The 15362-nt window shown below is 45.7% G+C and overlaps 2 protein-coding genes across 5 annotated transcripts; both read left to right on the forward strand.

The window, feature by feature from the left end:
- The first annotated feature begins 74 nt into the window (after positions 1–74).
- slc44a2 (solute carrier family 44 member 2) lies at positions 75–11156 on the forward strand. Of its 3 annotated transcripts, none has more exons than XM_029162170.2 (22): positions 75–270; positions 4013–4061; positions 4158–4231; positions 4373–4457; positions 4580–4664; positions 4771–4884; positions 4988–5048; positions 5132–5258; positions 5626–5709; positions 5913–6025; positions 6095–6226; positions 6309–6408; positions 6838–6930; positions 7038–7122; positions 7208–7470; positions 7585–7679; positions 7759–7862; positions 7943–8016; positions 8125–8195; positions 8302–8390; positions 8482–8566; positions 8795–11156. In XM_029162170.2, the coding sequence occupies exons 1-22, from the start codon at positions 234–236 to the stop codon at positions 9298–9300; spliced, it is 2526 nt and encodes an 841-aa protein (XP_029018003.1). In that variant the 5' UTR covers positions 75–233; the 3' UTR covers positions 9301–11156. The 3 variants fall into 3 exon arrangements, with proteins under 3 accessions (XP_029018003.1, XP_029018182.1, XP_029018099.1); XM_029162349.3 differs by having other exon boundaries at positions 76–270; positions 10577–11156; XM_029162266.3 differs by lacking the exon at positions 75–270 and adding an exon at positions 2459–2910.
- Positions 11157–11279: 123 nt separating this feature from the next.
- On the forward strand, positions 11280–15055 carry LOC114862472 (outer dynein arm-docking complex subunit 3-like). Of its 2 annotated transcripts, XM_029162838.3 has the most exons (12): positions 11280–11497; positions 11713–11825; positions 11912–11989; positions 12122–12298; positions 12369–12470; positions 12626–12751; positions 12875–12994; positions 13077–13216; positions 13285–13441; positions 13538–13663; positions 14640–14712; positions 14842–15055. In XM_029162838.3, the coding sequence occupies exons 1-12, from the start codon at positions 11467–11469 to the stop codon at positions 14913–14915; spliced, it is 1317 nt and encodes a 438-aa protein (XP_029018671.1). In that variant the 5' UTR covers positions 11280–11466; the 3' UTR covers positions 14916–15055. The 2 variants fall into 2 exon arrangements, with proteins under 2 accessions (XP_029018671.1, XP_029018765.1); XM_029162932.3 differs by lacking the exon at positions 13538–13663.
- Positions 15056–15362: the final 307 nt, after the last annotated feature.

A 15362-nucleotide genomic window follows, 5' to 3' on the forward strand; every position in this document is an offset into this window, starting at 1 on the left:
GATTGGGTGCGCCAGCTGCCTGTCACATGACCTTTCCTCTGATTGGTTGTCTCGCCTCTCGGTCAACCTGGAATGCGCCGTGCCTCGGTTTTGTTTGGGATGGTCTCCCTCTCCGCTCTGTAGCTCTCGCAGGCAGGCAGATACTGTTATTGGTGTTTTTCACCCCGACATTTCCATGGTAACTGTCCTGTCTGTGGCCTGATCACCAGTGAGAAATCGAGCGGCGTGTGAGAATGGATCTGGAGGAAAAGAACCCGGACCCCAAATACGGTAAGAAGAGGTTTATGGCTCTGCTTTACTGCTTTCCTCTGAACGGGCGAAGACATGGAAACAATGACTGCAATGGATGGATGGATGGATGGGTGTGGACCTCACGGGTCTATGGCAGATCTGGAGACGTCCACATCCTCCACATTCGTAATGTTTGACAGGGGCGTTCACATCATAAATCTCAGACTAGGGGCGCTCAGTTAGTCTTGATCTTTCATTACACGATACACTTAAGGCGACATTGTGTAAACGAGACCTGCATTTGGCTACTTTGACCCGTTCTCACCGTGGAGTTTAAACAGCCTGTGTCTGTTTTGCGACCATAAGATGATGGTCATAGACTGTTCAGTTCAACACAACCCTATTGCTGCCTGACGGACCTTTTCTATTTATTACAATATACGATGCTAAATATTCCCACAGCTCACACCCACAATGTTAATCCTCCTCCGTCACTCCACTGTGGAGCATTTTCATAGTGCTTTTCTGTTACCATGTCAACAGCTCTTCTTCTGTGGCTCCCAAAGTACAAAGGCTAAAAGGTCAAAAATCAAAGCCTTTCAAAACACAGGATAAAGGTTTGTCCAGCATCAGTGCTGAAATCCTATTATCTACAGCATTTCAACGCTGTTTGATTAGTGGAGTTTAAGCCATTGTCTCTCCCTGCTTGTCTGAGGTCGTCACTAATACATATTCCTCGTGTCTATTTCGACACGCGTGCACGCAGGCAGGCAGGCCGCAGCCTGTGCCGCCTGCGCCGTGCTCAGCCTCGCCTCTTCTGCCCACTCAGCAGTCACAGTCAAGGCACTTCCAGTCAGTCGATGCGTTGCAGTACCACACGCGCTGCGTGTACTCACACAGACACTCAAGGAGGGTTTCACCATGATGTCATTTGGCCTGTGGAAAGTGAGACAAACTGTTGCTGTTGGTTTCAAGCAGTGATCTGAGCTGGGCTTTGTCGCTTTTATCATTTAGCTTTTCTGGAGAATTTGTTTAAATGAAGAGCTTTCAAAACTGATATAGCAGTTTTTCTGTAATTCTGAGGCGCTCTGAATAGATAGACGTGTGTCGGAAATATAGTAAAGGAGTGCCAGTGTGCTCATACTGTCTCTCCTCACTGCACAGAACCACACTGGCCACAACCCCATTAGGTAGCCTAAGAAGATTTCATCTGATAACCCCTCTGGGTCCATTAGTAAGTCTCAGGAGTCATGACATCATTGCTTTCTGTTACATACCGTACACACGGTTATCGGAAGCAGAGACCCAATACTTCAAATTTAGCATTTTTAAACCATTCATGTTCAGCAAATAAATACATAAACAAATATACGCCATCTAGTGCGACAGAATGATATTAATAAACCATCATCACATTCATTTTGCCAAAACTATAACCCAAACAAAGCCATTTACAAGGTGTTTGGCAGCTCATGCACCAAAACAAATCTGCTGGAAGGCTTTTTCAGAATAATGGCTGTGGAATAATGGCTGTCTTGTGGCACAGCACACGCTAACAGAGACGTGTGTTTCACATTCACAGGCGGCGTGACACATGAAAGGCTGGAAATAAATTGCTATCAGTCATAATATCGCTGCATGGAAAAAACAATACAATACAATACACGGAACGGAAGCTGAAAGTACAAAGTCAAAAGACAAACCAACAGCTGCTAGTAACTGATCAGTGAGACATCAGTTGATATTTTGAGTGTTTTTCCTAATAGAAATATTTATATCTAATAATAATGATGCTAGTTCTAACAATATATTTTTCAGAGTAAATGTGCTTTGACACAGTTTTGGGAGGTTTACCACAGTGTCGTGTCAGACTACAGGAAGATACAGCTTCCTGTCATCTTCTTTGCGTTGTTTTTTGTTGTTGTTATTCTTGTTGTTATTCAATGTAAACAGGCATGAAAAAATATATAATCTACCAATACAAATCTTATCATCGGTTGTCTGGAGCTTTAATGGACAGACAGCATTAGTTTTCTCGCACTGTTGGGAGGACACATTAATCACTATTGTTCTCCTTTTTCTAAAAGCGTCTATTACGTCATTGCTAGTGCACTCACTTTACCGTTAGTCCTATCTAATTAATGCAACATCAGAGTTTGTCATCTTCCTTCTTTTGTTTACCTAAGCCCATGTTGTATGTCGTGTGGCTGAGGGAGATATTGTTGGGTCATGTGACTACTGTGAGGCGAGACTACAGCTGCTCTGTGTACAGTTTCACTTTGTAAAACAGCTGTGACACAGGTTATCACATTCAGTGGACTGATACATTTCTCAGAAATTAAAGGCTGCGCCGATGAGTCGCTCTTTAGTGGAACGGCCACTCACTGTGGCCACAGCGTATTATCCACACGTACAGCATGAGCGTAAACACAACCAGCACACTCTCAGGCGCCACAAGTCTCCTGTGGTGCCCTCTAGTCCCCCACCAATGGTGTTTTACTGCAATATCCCCCGACGAGCCGTCTGTCGAGGGAGGGCGTGCACTGAAATAAGGAAGGAAGGAGTCTGAGGTGAGAGGGCACAGACCTCGCAGAGAAAGAAGACGTCACAAAACAGCAGCGCGACACGCACGGGAGGTTACACTATAACTGTCCACGGCGGCTGAAATGGCAAAACAAGGTACTGAACATCTGCTCAGCTCGATCACATGGAGGGTTAATGATTAATGTCCTTTTGACTCCGCTGGTCAGATGGATTTCTACTGTACACTGAACAACGGCTTGTGGTTTACTAACAGTGAGGGCTAATGTAGGTGACAACATGCTACTATGCCTGTAAACTAGCACAGCAAGGCATTAAAAACAGTTTAGTTCAGTAATAACATAGCAGGGTATACTGTGTGTATGTGACTTACAGGATGTGGTTTAGGGAGGTTACATTTATTGTCACTTAGATTCCTCACGCAGCTGTTTCCTGTATTAAAGAATGTTTCAGTTTCTGTACCCAGTTTTCTGCTCATTGTTGTGGCCATGGACCTTTATACCTCGTCATGCTCTCGCTGATGGCAGATCAGACTCTGGTGATGTTAGCCCCCTGACGTGCCTGAGTCGTTTCCATGACAGCCGGTGATGTCCACAGAAAGCTCATCCCCGGCAGGGAGCCATTTTGTGTCTTTAAAGCTTGCTAAACATGACTCTCATGCAAGAATCGGCATCCTTGTCTAATTCATGGAGTTATTGTTTAGGGCTGTGGTCATTGTGTCTAAGCTTCAGTCTTTAAGCTTTGGTGTGCTGTCAGCTCAAAGAATACAACCATAGAATAGAACTATAGTGTCAGTTCTGATAAAGCAGTTTGTTTGCACAACTAATGTGACTCATGTCTCTTATATTTGAAGTTGCTGGTTTAGAGGTTAGAGTCTTTCTTTTTGCTTGTATGGATATGTTTTGGCGTATTTTAGATAGTTTTGGATGATTACAGTAGCAATTAAAAATGTAATTGTCAGACCCAAAGATGCTGCTGAAGGTAACGTGATTGAATGATACAACAAATTGCTTGTCAGTTATCGTCAGCAATAACCAAAGGTTTAGGCTGTTTCTGTAGTCATTCCTGCATATTTCCACCTTGTTGCACCAGGATTTGTCTAACATTGGACATGTTACTGCATTCAATGTGATGACATAGACAGTATATTGGCTGACAGGCACAAATAATAGCAAATAATAGAGCGTTATGATGCGTTTCAGATGTTGGCGTCATGTTGTTTGTGTCATGTTGTTCTCAGGGGAGTCCAGGAAGTTTGACCCAAACTTCAAGGGTCCGATCCACAACAGGTAAGAAATGATCTGTGTCTGTCCCTGATCATTTTGTGTCTCTCTGTAGTGCAACACGCAGTAACCCCCCCCCCCCCCCCCCCCCTCTTTCCTTAGGGGCTGCACAGATATTCTCTGCTGTATTCTTTTCATCATAGCCTTGTTTGGGTACTTTGCTGTGGGCATCCTTGGTAAGAAAATCTCCCATTACATTATAAGGCAATCGTTAAAACATGTGCTGTGCGCCTTTGATACCATTCCACACACACCAATTTTGAGATATGCGGTGTGTACTTAATAACGTGTCTTGTGTTGGTTCTGAATGACGGCAGCCTGGTCTCAGGGGGACCCTCGGAAGGTGATTTATCCTACAGACAGCAGGGGACAGTTCTGCGGTCAGGCTGGAACGCCTCTAGAGTGAGTCGTACAATATGAACATGTTGTCTTTGGGTTGAGAGAAAGAAAAGCTTCCATGCGCAGCTTATTGATTGTAGATTATTTCAGATCGTCACCATCTAATCCGTTTTGTTGCACGACAGGAAGAAGCCTTTTCTCTTCTACTTTAACATCCTGAAGTGTGCCAGTCCTCTGGTGCTGCTTGACTTTCAGTGTCCTACCACCCAGGTTAGAAACACAACCTGCTTATTTCTGCAATTTCACCACAGCTCCCAGCTGTTTTTCTAGTCCTTGTATTGATTTTTATCTTGCATGTGCTGTCGTTTTTGTGCAGCTGTGTGTGGAACGCTGTCCTGACAGGCATCTTACGCTTTTGAGGCTTGGAAGTCAGGCAGACCGTGACTACTATCAACAATACTGCAAGGACGGAGTCAATTTATCCACGAAAGTAAGTATTTTGATTATTTACACTGTGATTACATCATTGTTTTATTACAATGTTACAACAAGTGTTGGACAAACTACATGAAAAGCTGTTTTATATTATTCAGTCTGCTCCTGACATCCTGAAGGACAAATTGTGCCCAGCCATGATCATACCCAGTAAAGCCTGTGAGTGCGACACCTGTTCACCTTTATAGTTACGATGAAACAAAAACAGACGTGTCGAAAGTGATCACTTCCTCCTTCCACAGTCACGCGTCGCTGCCTTCCTGCCTTGGGGACCATGAAAGGCGGGGTGGTGGTGGTGGGCAACGAAACCACTTTCGATGATGGAGGAGGACACACGGTCAATGCCACAGACATACTAGCTGCATCGAAGTGAGTCCACTGCAGTGCGTTTAGATGCAGATAGTGGTTTCTCCACCAAGCTCAAGATGAGTGATAGTGAGCATTGTCACGGTCCCATTAGAAAATGTGTATTTGCTTCTACATTATACATTAGTTAACATTTACTTTAGAATTAAACATGAACTTCCTGAAAATGGAGTTTCTTTACAATTTACTGTAGTAATGTTATCATATGGTAAGAAAATATTATTGTGTCGTTTTTGTTCGACAAAAATGTCATAATGCATATTAGACATATTGAACCGTGGGTGATAGTTCCGCTTTAACATGCTACTGTAAGAAGTAATGAGTTAGATTTCCTGTAGTCTGAGCCTAATTTACTTTCCTCTTCACACAGGAAGTCTAATATTGTTATGGAAGCTCGCCAGGTGGCAATGAGAATCTTTGAAGACTATACTCAGTCTTGGCACTGGATACTTCTGTAAGTCTGTCTACCAGTTACTAGAAGGTTGTACCCATTATTAACGCTTCTTGTGTTTAGCCACCAGTCAGCAGTTTACCACAGTGAGATGGTTTCATAGTTATATGTGCATATTCTGAAACCGTGCACATGTCTAGACTGTTGTTGCCAGTTACGGTGTTGCATGTGTATAATCTAATGCATCATGTCTCCACCCACTCCAGAGGTTTGGTGATAGCCATGGTCGTCAGCTTGATTTTCATCTTCCTGCTGCGATTCCTGGCTGGTTTCATGGTCTGGGTCATCATCGTCTTGGTTATTCTAGTCGTCGGATATGGTGAGACACCCACATTGAATGAGTGCATTTGCTTCTGCTGACTTTTTCAATTTCTTGAAACACTTTTAGGTATTTTCCACTGTTACATGGAATATGACAGTCTGAAGAGCAGGCCAGGGTCTAATGTCACTATCCGTGACCTAGGCCTCCAGTTGGACTTCTCTGTCTACCTGCAGATCAGACAGACCTGGCTGGCCTTCAGTAAGCACACACTCACACTCATACGGTAACATCTTTCTATATGAAGTGTAGGTGAGTCTGTTTCATTTTCTTCGCCTGTCAGTGATCATCCTGGCTATTCTGGAGGTCATCATCATCTTGCTGCTCATCTTCCTCAGGAAGAGAATCCTCATCGCCATAGCGCTCATCAAAGAGGCTAGCAGGTGCGTCTCTGTTGGTTATTCATGTGGTATAGCCACTGGTGAATGATGTGGTCATAAGGCCGACTTTGCAGAGATCGCTAGCTGTACAAAAAATGATCTCTGGTTGTCTCAGACAGGTGTAAAAAGCTTGTGCTTTGTCCATCAGAACATCCTTATGCTTGTGCTCGGAGAAACTAATCTTCCAACACAATACGCTGAAGACAAAGTGCTTCCTTGAGTCGTACATCCATGAACGATTCTACCTTTCCAGGCTTGTCCTGAAGACAACAAATACGTACAAATACCCAAACTAGCATAAAAGGAACCTTTACAGGTTCTATTATTCATTATAATAGTATGGCGTAATATCTACAACTAGATATTAGCTAGTAAGCTTCATGTACATCTAAGCATGTTAACATGTTGCTTCTACCTTTTGTTTTGTTTCAGGACTATCCAGCATGTGATGTCATCTCTTTTCTACCCACTGCTGACCTTTGCCCTCCTGGCTGTGGTGATTGCGTACTGGGCTGTCACTGCTGTGTATCCTTTCTATTTTTTTGAAATAATAAAAAAGTATTCAGGATTAATTTTCTCCTGTTTACAGACTTTTCACCTTTTGTTGCATAATCCTTGATGCACTCGACCAGTTTCTTGTCCACTTCTAATGATCAGGTGTACAAAGTGTTTAATACGTCAGCGTGTGCATACGCTAGAGAGACCTGTGACCCCAAGGTATGTCTCCAAATGTCAACTAAAACTATTTTCAACATAGTCCTCTGTATGACACAGCATTCGCTGTCCTTCTGTCTTTCTCCAGACATTCAACACCTCCAATGCCTCAGCTCAGTGTCCCGATGCAGAGTGTCTGTTCGCCTTCTACGGTGGAGAGACCCTCTACCACAAGTATCTGATCCTGCTCCAGTTCTATAACGTCTTCCTCTTCTTCTGGTGCGCCAACTTTGTGACGGCCCTGGGTCAGGTCACTCTGGCCGGGGCCTTCGCCTCGTATTACTGGGCCTTCAAGAAGCCGGATGATATTCCCCCCAACCCCATCTTTTCCTCGCTGGGACGTGCCCTCAGGTTAAAAACTGCATGTTTTGATGACTTACTGCAGACTTTCAAGTCTGTGGGAGAGTTGTCCTACTAGAGAGTATTGCTGTTCACAGCTGGCATCTTTGTCCTCCTCTCCTATAGATACCACACTGGCTCCCTGGCCTTTGGCTCCTTGATCCTATCCATCGTCCAGGTCATCAAGGTCCTTCTGGAGTACATGGATCACAAATTAAAAGGTCCCAAACTAACCTACTAAATACATTGAATAGTAAACATAATGTCTGAGTTGTAGCGTTGACGCTCTGTGTCCTTCAGCTGCTCAGAATAAGTTTGCAAAGTTCCTTCTGAGCTGCATGAAGTGCTGCTTCTGGTGTCTGGAGAAGTGTATCAAGTTCCTAAACAGGAACGCCTACATCATGGTGAGTTCCTGCTACTGGATCCAGCTGCAGGGCAGCTGTTGTGTCCGCTCAGATGTGACGCCATGTTATTTCTTGTCCAGATTGCAATTTATGGAAAGAATTTCTGCACCTCGGCTCGAGATGCCTTTTTCCTGATCATGAGAAACATTGTCAGGTAGGATTTCATTAAATAACCCCAATATTCATTCATGAGTGTTGAACTACATTGTGTACTAGAGCATGTTCAGTGTTCCAGCTTCTCATGTTGTCTTTTTCCACACAGGGTCGCTGTTTTAGATAAAGTCACTGACTTCCTGCTGTTCCTTGGGAAACTTCTCATTGTTGGTATTGTTGGTAAGGGCGTTTGTTTTTATTTCTGGGATTGAAATGTCTTTGTTATACTCCACAGCTCAAAGCTCTGTCTGACCCCACGGTTTAAATTCATTTTTTTTCTGTACAGGCATTTTCTCTTTTTTCTTCTTCTCTGGAAGAATTAAAGCGGTGGAAAGTGCTGCTCCCTCATTAAATTACTACTGGGTTCCAATACTAGTAAGAAACTGTTTATCTTTTGAGGTTCATTTCCTAACACCGTACTGATCTGTAGACTTTGTTGTCTTAACGTGTGGTTTCATCCACTCAGACCTTGGTGGTGGGATCCTACCTCATCGCCCATGGATTCTTCAGCGTGTACGCGATGTGTGTGGACACACTCTTCCTCTGTTTCTGTGAGTAACTTTTACTATAACGTCAGAACTCTTTTCGTTCGCTGTTTCTGCGCTGAGCTTTTCTACTTCTTGCTGACGTGTGTCTCACCTTTTTCTTCTTTCTGTCTCATTTTTCTCATTGATTTCGCTTTACTTTGGTTTGTACACGTTGCCTTTATGTTTCCCCTAATTTTCCATTAACATTATCAAACTGCTACACACACATCCTTCCACACACACGCTCCAAAGGTGAGGATTTGGAAAGAAACGACGGGTCTCCTGAGAGACCTTACTTCATGTCCCCAGAGCTGCACGATATCCTCTCCAAAGCAACAAGGGCGGAGGACGATCGAGACGGCGTGGAGCCGTCCGACTCTGCCAAGCAGCTGGACGAGGTGAGACTGGAGGAAGAAACGCCTCTGCAGCAGCAGCAGGACGGGGAGATCCAGCTGAAACAGCAGGGGGTGCTCAAGCAGGACAACGAAGAGGAGCGACCGCTGCAGGCGAACGCCGACGCCGAGGAGCCGAAAGAGGAGAAGGCCGCGGGCGCCGAGACGAGTCAGGGGGAGGAAACCGAGAAGGAAGACGAAGCGGAGGTGAAGGAGCCCACAGAAAACCAGGAGCTGAAACCGGGGGAGAAGAAAGAGGAGGCGGCGCCTGCGGCTGCACAGGTGGAAAAGGAGGAGCCTGGTGAGAAGCAGGAGGCAGTAGAGGAGCCTAAGGAAGGAAGCGCTCCGTCTGCACCACAGCAGTAGACGAACAGCCGAACAGCGAGGCCTGGTAAACCTCATGGAGCTGTGACGTGGACCTGCTCAATGTACAGCGTAGGGCAAAATAAAAGGACGGGCGACGGGCGGCGCGGGAGGACGAAGGCCGACGCAGGTGAAAAGCCCAGTGCATCTCTGTAGCTTGAGAACAAACGCTCCGTTGTGTTGGTTTTAGAACAGTGTTGTGAAGGTCTGTAGAACACATTGTAGAGTGCTGACCCCGTGCCTGATTGCTGTCACTAATCTTTGTCGTCTTAATGCTGTCGATGGACGCGCTACAGAACCACTCACATGTTCACCGTGTTTACAGTCGGAACAAACGCATCTCAGTCAATGGTGAATCTCTCCCACTGTTTACAATAAAACCAGCTGACGCCAAATCTTACAGACATATTTAATATTAGATATGTTTTTCCTATGGAACTTTTGTGTATGTATTCAGTAGTGGATGTCCGTTGTGTATTTTTTTTTTGCTTCAGTACAACTCACAGAGTTGGGATCCAGGTATTGTATAGCCACCTCCTTGCCTTGGTATTTCAGACTGTTTTAAGTGCTGTGATTGTGTCACCGTGACGCAACCGTTGTGATCTCCTCCGCGGACGCTCCAGTTGTCTCCTGAACCTTCCCACCCGGCTCTGTCCCTATCCTCCCCTTGTCCAGCTCTCCTTCTCTAAGTGCTGCATGGTGTTGACATGGCCTTCTGAATGCTTGCAACTAACCTCTTACATCTATGGATGCTTTTGTACCTTTTTCATGTTCGTCACCTTGTGAAGATGTAAGTTGGTTTTTCCACTGAGTTTACTGATGACATTCCATATTTACTGGATGTAACGCTTCATTAAAGGTGATTGTATTTAATCACTGTAGTTCTATTAATGTGTAAATGGGGTTCAGCAGCTGGGAACAGGTGAGTGTTCATGTTAAAAGCCAGAAAGAACATACTTTCCTCCTCAGTGGGTTTGTTGAAGAAGGGTTTTTAAAATATAAGCGCACAAAAGCACTAGAGAGGAGTCAGATTAGTAAATCTATATTTGTAAAGGACACATGCATTGATTTGCTACTCGTGTCTTAATAACCTGACACTCACGCAGCAAAATGATGCTTTTCACCCTGATGCAAAATGAATCTAAACTAAATTGCTCGTTCAACTGTTCATTTTTAATGAACTGATCTGAAAGACAGTGCTGCAGTGTAATAGTTTAGTGTCACCACGCTGTCGGAACTTCAGTCTGTTGTTGCTCAAATCTTTCTGCTCATGTCACAGTGGAGGACTCTGAGCGCAACGATGGATCATCAGGGAGGCCGGTTTTCATGTCACAGAACCTGCGAGACCTCCTATATAAGTCCAAGAAGGAGCCCACACCTGCAAACTAAGCGTGTGTGTGCCTGCGTGTGTGTGTGTGACTTTACAATAACAGGGATTCATTGACGCTTGTAAATTATTGAACCCTTCACACCCAAGGGACCATTTTGTATTGTACATTGTACTTGTTCTTTGTGTATATTCCATAATCAGCCTTAGTGGCAGTTCTGAATATCTTTGAATGAATCTCTTTTATGGTAGACGTAGAGGAGCATTGCTCAGTATCAGCATCAGAGCAGTTGAACTAAGCATATTGCACTGTATCAAACTTCACCAAAGCAAAGCTAAAACGCTTGGACATAGTCGACGCCTTAAGAGATTTCACAGAACCCAGGTTGATTAACTTGGTTGGTATTTGTATGGTTTGTGTATTTGTGTGTCCACTGGACGGATCCACAATTAATGTACTTTGAGTTGGTTTTTTCAAGTTTTGCATTGCCCTTGTTTTGTTTAAAACTAATAAAACTTTGTGTACTCGTAACTTGTGTAGGGGCGAGATGTTTATGATACTGGTAGATTATTTGATAGTTAATAATAGTTTAAAAGTTAACATTTAACATAAAAACCAAATTTTTCAACATTCTATTATTTTTTTACATACTGGCATTGAAATAATTTAGGATGTGAATTTATGAAGTCAAAGTTAAGTGAGATACAGGCCCGTTATAACAGCCCATATACCCTCGTACACGTTGCTAGGCAACACTGAACGCTAAAAGAGACCTAGGCTTGAATAAGGTCAAACCGACAACTGTATTTATTATAACTGACGGAAAAAGATTTGCTGCCAGATGGCGGAGACGCAGCGCAGCATCCACCTGGGTAAGTTACTGTACTTTACGCATGTTTTATAAGGACTTATTTAACGCTAGCATTAGCTTGCTAGCCGCCGTGGCTAAATGGTTTTGAGTGGCATGCGCTAAAGTGGTTAGTAAATTGGAAAAGAAGGGAAATAATACATAAATGTAGCTCTTATCGGTAAATACACCCGCCGTGACGTGTGAAATGTTGGCGTAATTAGTACTTGTGTCCACCAGAGGGCGACACACACACATGCTCTCAGGCCTCCATCAAACAGAACAGGGACGCCATCCTGCAGCTGAGGCTCGAGAACAAGAGGCTGCACAGAGAACTGGCCGAGGCTCAGACAGTAAGTCAAGCGTGGGTTCCACCATCAACTGACACCTAACTTCATAATAAACTTCATTTATAACCTAGTGGGATCCTGACTCTTAGGGTGATGAGCAAGTCATCAAGGAGGCCTTTCATAACAGAGGCATGGAGAAGGATGCCTACCGCAACATGTCAGTAAAGGTGAGAAGAAGGAGTCATAGGTGAATAATAAATAAAGCAAGAGGCAGTGAACTATACAACGGAATACTATTCTCAGCCTAGTTTCTAACTAGTGGACCGGTCTATACTAACACTTTTCCTGGCTTTTTTCAGGAGGCCCAGGCAGCGCTCGACAGGAGAGTGCTGTCCAGCGTAAAGCGTCTCAATGCGCTAAGGCACATCACTGGGACCTACCAGCAGCACCTGGAGCAGCTGCATGCGGAGTACGGGAGAATGAGCTGGGAGGGCAGCAGTGATGCTCACGCTCGGAGAGAGGAGGAGGCCGCCACGGTAGGTGCGGTACGACTCCAGCAGGCCAGGAAGCAGTGACTCAGCCAGTAACACCGGCGCCTGTCTTCAGAGCCTGCGAGCGCTTGAGATCGGTCTGGTGAAGATGTGCTTTAAAAGCCACGGGGCCGAGAACATCACGACGAGCTATCTGAAAATAAGAAGTCACTTGAAGGTTTGTTCAATAGGCACATTGCACCCAGTGAGGTGTTTTTATAGTCCAGTCATCACTGCTTTAGGATTCCAGTGTAGTATATAATAAAAACCTACTCAGCCTCATTTTCTGCCTCATGTTATCTGTTCCTCTCTCCTCCGCCGCCACCATTTCAGGAGGAGAGGAGGACTTTTCAGGGCCAGTTGGACAGTCTGGAAACAGAAATCCTGAAGCATAAAGAACAGCTTCGCCGGCTGCAGGTCAAAAACAACGATGCCCAGCGCCTTAAAGACGTTACCAAGGTAACCTGCATCCTCCTCTGTTACTGATGAAAAGAGTTCATTACATCCTTTTCATGTTGATGCATACAACTTGAAACTGCAGTGCTGTGTTCCATTACTCTCTCCCTTCCTTCTTTGTGCCAGACCCAATTAGAACAGCAGGACAAGCTGCTCCACAAGGAGCTCATAGAGAGAAAGAGTATTGTAGCCAGCTTCAGGAGGAAGGTGGAAGAGGACACGTCCAAGGCCGAACGGATTGATACGGTGAAATCTACTGTACACACACCATCAGACCATGCACATTAATAGATGCTTATTCATTATCAATGCAATGTTTGCGGGTAAGGAGACACTGGAGACACATATAGGGTTGGAGAAGATGAAGGCGATGAATGAGACGGTCCTGCAGCAGCTGAACGAGCAGATGGAGCTTCTGAGCCGACGGCTCCAGGACATGAAGGGTTCCAGAGAGGCCACACTCTCCAGGTGAGACGGGCAGAGGACCAGCGTCGGACGTCTGTTCTCTGTCAACATCTGTGTCCGTGGCTTCGCAGAGTCCAGCAGCAGCTGGATGCGCGTGAGCAGCGACTGCAGGCCCATCAGCAGAGGCGTGACGCCGCCAAACGGCGGCTGGACTGGCTCGTCAGAGCCCTCGGCGCCGCCCGAGCCAGGCTCCAGCGTCTGGCGGGCAGACTGGGCCACATCACCCAGGTAAACGCAACCTCAGCCCTCACCGCTCCGTTCGCCTCCCGTTTCCCGGCAACGGCCGGTCCCCGGGCTGTGCCCCACACTCCCGTCTGTCTCCAGAGCGACGACGCAGAGGCCGAGACAGACGGGTCTGTCGTGGAGCTGGTGAGCCGGTGCGACGCGAGGCTGCGGCTGCTGTGGGAGGAGGTGAAAGGGAAGGCTGCTGTTGGGACGGAGGCGGAGGAGGTGAGAGCAGGAGCTGATTCACTCCAAGCACAGGTTGTGAGCGTGGACAGAGTGCAGGTTGATTTAGGTGAATCACAGCGCGTCTCCGTGACACGTGAGGCAGCATCAGGTGTCGCGCAGACGCCTCACGTGGGCGTCGTCGACAGGGAAGTGTTTAAGAATTCATTCGAGTGTCAGCTTGAACCCCGTCAATTAAAAGATTTCCTTCAGTTCATTAAGTCAATAAGTATGTTGCCATGGTACATTTTTACATCAAGCAGCTGCTGACTGGTTCTGACACATTTCTATCAGAACCAGCATTAGCTTCTACAGTCTCCTGTCACCGCTCATGCTGTAACTTGTGGTCTGAGTGAACTGTACTGTAGGAAACAACCACGCAGCAGCTTCAGCTGCAGCAAACTACTTACGGCTAAATTGTATCACATCTATCAAACATTATGATGTTATGGGTTCTAGCCTGCATCGTGTTCGCGGGCTCTCCTTAGTGCTGTAATTGTCTGTGAGGTGTCTGTTACTACACTACTCACTGACCTACATCACGCAGCTGAATGGACCCGACAGCGATGCTGAGCATGCGCAGTGCGTTCACGTTTGCTGCCAGGCTCGCATGGTGTCAGCCTGAAAGCGCTGCCTGAAGTGTTTGCCCTTGATTACCAACGCCCGCTGCACCTGCTCTGTTTGAGAACATACAATATCAGATTGTCCAATCCGGCGGCCATTCGCTAACGACTTTGACCCCCTTCGCTCGTAATCGGTGCCATTGACGTAACGCCGAGCTGATAACGTGGACGTTGGTCCTGCCTTGTCTGGGGCAGGTTCCACCTGAGCTAAGAAAGGAGAATGTTAATGTCTCCTTAAAAATTAATCGTTGGTTAAATAGAAGCCTACAATAGAGTGAGTAGTGTTTTGTTAACAGATATGAGTTAATGTCATTTTAAGGTGTCAGTCACTGATTGTGGTCTGTTGCTCTGAGCAGTTCTGTGTCAGGACTGAGGGAGAACCGTCAACTTCCTCAGGGAGCAAACTCTGCGAGGACCCGTTTGATGAAGGTCTTTCTTGCGCACACACACACACACACACACACACACACACACACACACACACACACACACACACACACACACACACACACACACACACACAGTCTAATCTGTCCTGTTGTCTTAAACGTGTCTCAGAGGAGAAGACTGAGGACCATGTTAAGGCCGATCTCGTCTCCCTGGAGGCCTCTGTAGGCGTCAGTCTCAGCTGATGCTCGGGTTCGAGTACAGAAAATGGGGGAAGGGAAGTTTGTAGTTGACACAACAACGTCAGGGCTTTGAATAAAAGTTTAACAAAACCTCAAGTTGCTTTTAAGAATAAATACATACAGTATTTCACACACAAAACAACAGCGCTCAGATAACACTCATCCATTGAAGCTGGTTTCTTGCTGGTTTCTTTCAACCCAGCGCTCAGATGTCAGGCCCACGTCACTCTTGCGCCAGCGCTCATTTGTTTCACCCATGTCTCACATTTCACAGCTCCACCCTTCCTCCCCAAAAACAACAACCACAACAATGCTGTCACATTTAAACTGCCCTTTTTTTAAACGACAAACGTCTTCCCAGTACCGTACTGTTACGTGGGAGAACCAGGGAACCTGTGCCCCGTGGGTTGTCGGCCATTGTCCCGATGATCACAACCCACCCACTGTTGA

Source organism: Betta splendens, chromosome 1 (genome assembly GCF_900634795.4).
Source record: "Betta splendens chromosome 1, fBetSpl5.4, whole genome shotgun sequence".
Taxonomy (NCBI): domain Eukaryota; kingdom Metazoa; phylum Chordata; class Actinopteri; order Anabantiformes; family Osphronemidae; genus Betta; species Betta splendens.

Bases quoted from the DNA above. Each gene is read 5' to 3' on its own strand.
- slc44a2 (XM_029162170.2), top strand. From the start codon at position 234: ATGGATCTGGAGGAAAAGAACCCGGACCCCAAATACG. The intron at 6,409-6,837 runs GTGCGTCTCTGT...GTTTTGTTTCAG, and splicing joins CTCATCAAAGAGGCTAGCAG to GACTATCCAGCATGTGATGT. The intron at 8,391-8,481 runs GTAAGAAACTGT...TCATCCACTCAG, and splicing joins ACTACTGGGTTCCAATACTA to ACCTTGGTGGTGGGATCCTA.
- LOC114862472 (XM_029162838.3), top strand. From the start codon at position 11,467: ATGGCGGAGACGCAGCGCAGCATCCACCTGG. The intron at 12,995-13,076 runs GTGAAATCTACT...TTTGCGGGTAAG, and splicing joins AGGCCGAACGGATTGATACG to GAGACACTGGAGACACATAT. The intron at 13,442-13,537 runs GTAAACGCAACC...GTCTGTCTCCAG, and splicing joins GACTGGGCCACATCACCCAG to AGCGACGACGCAGAGGCCGA.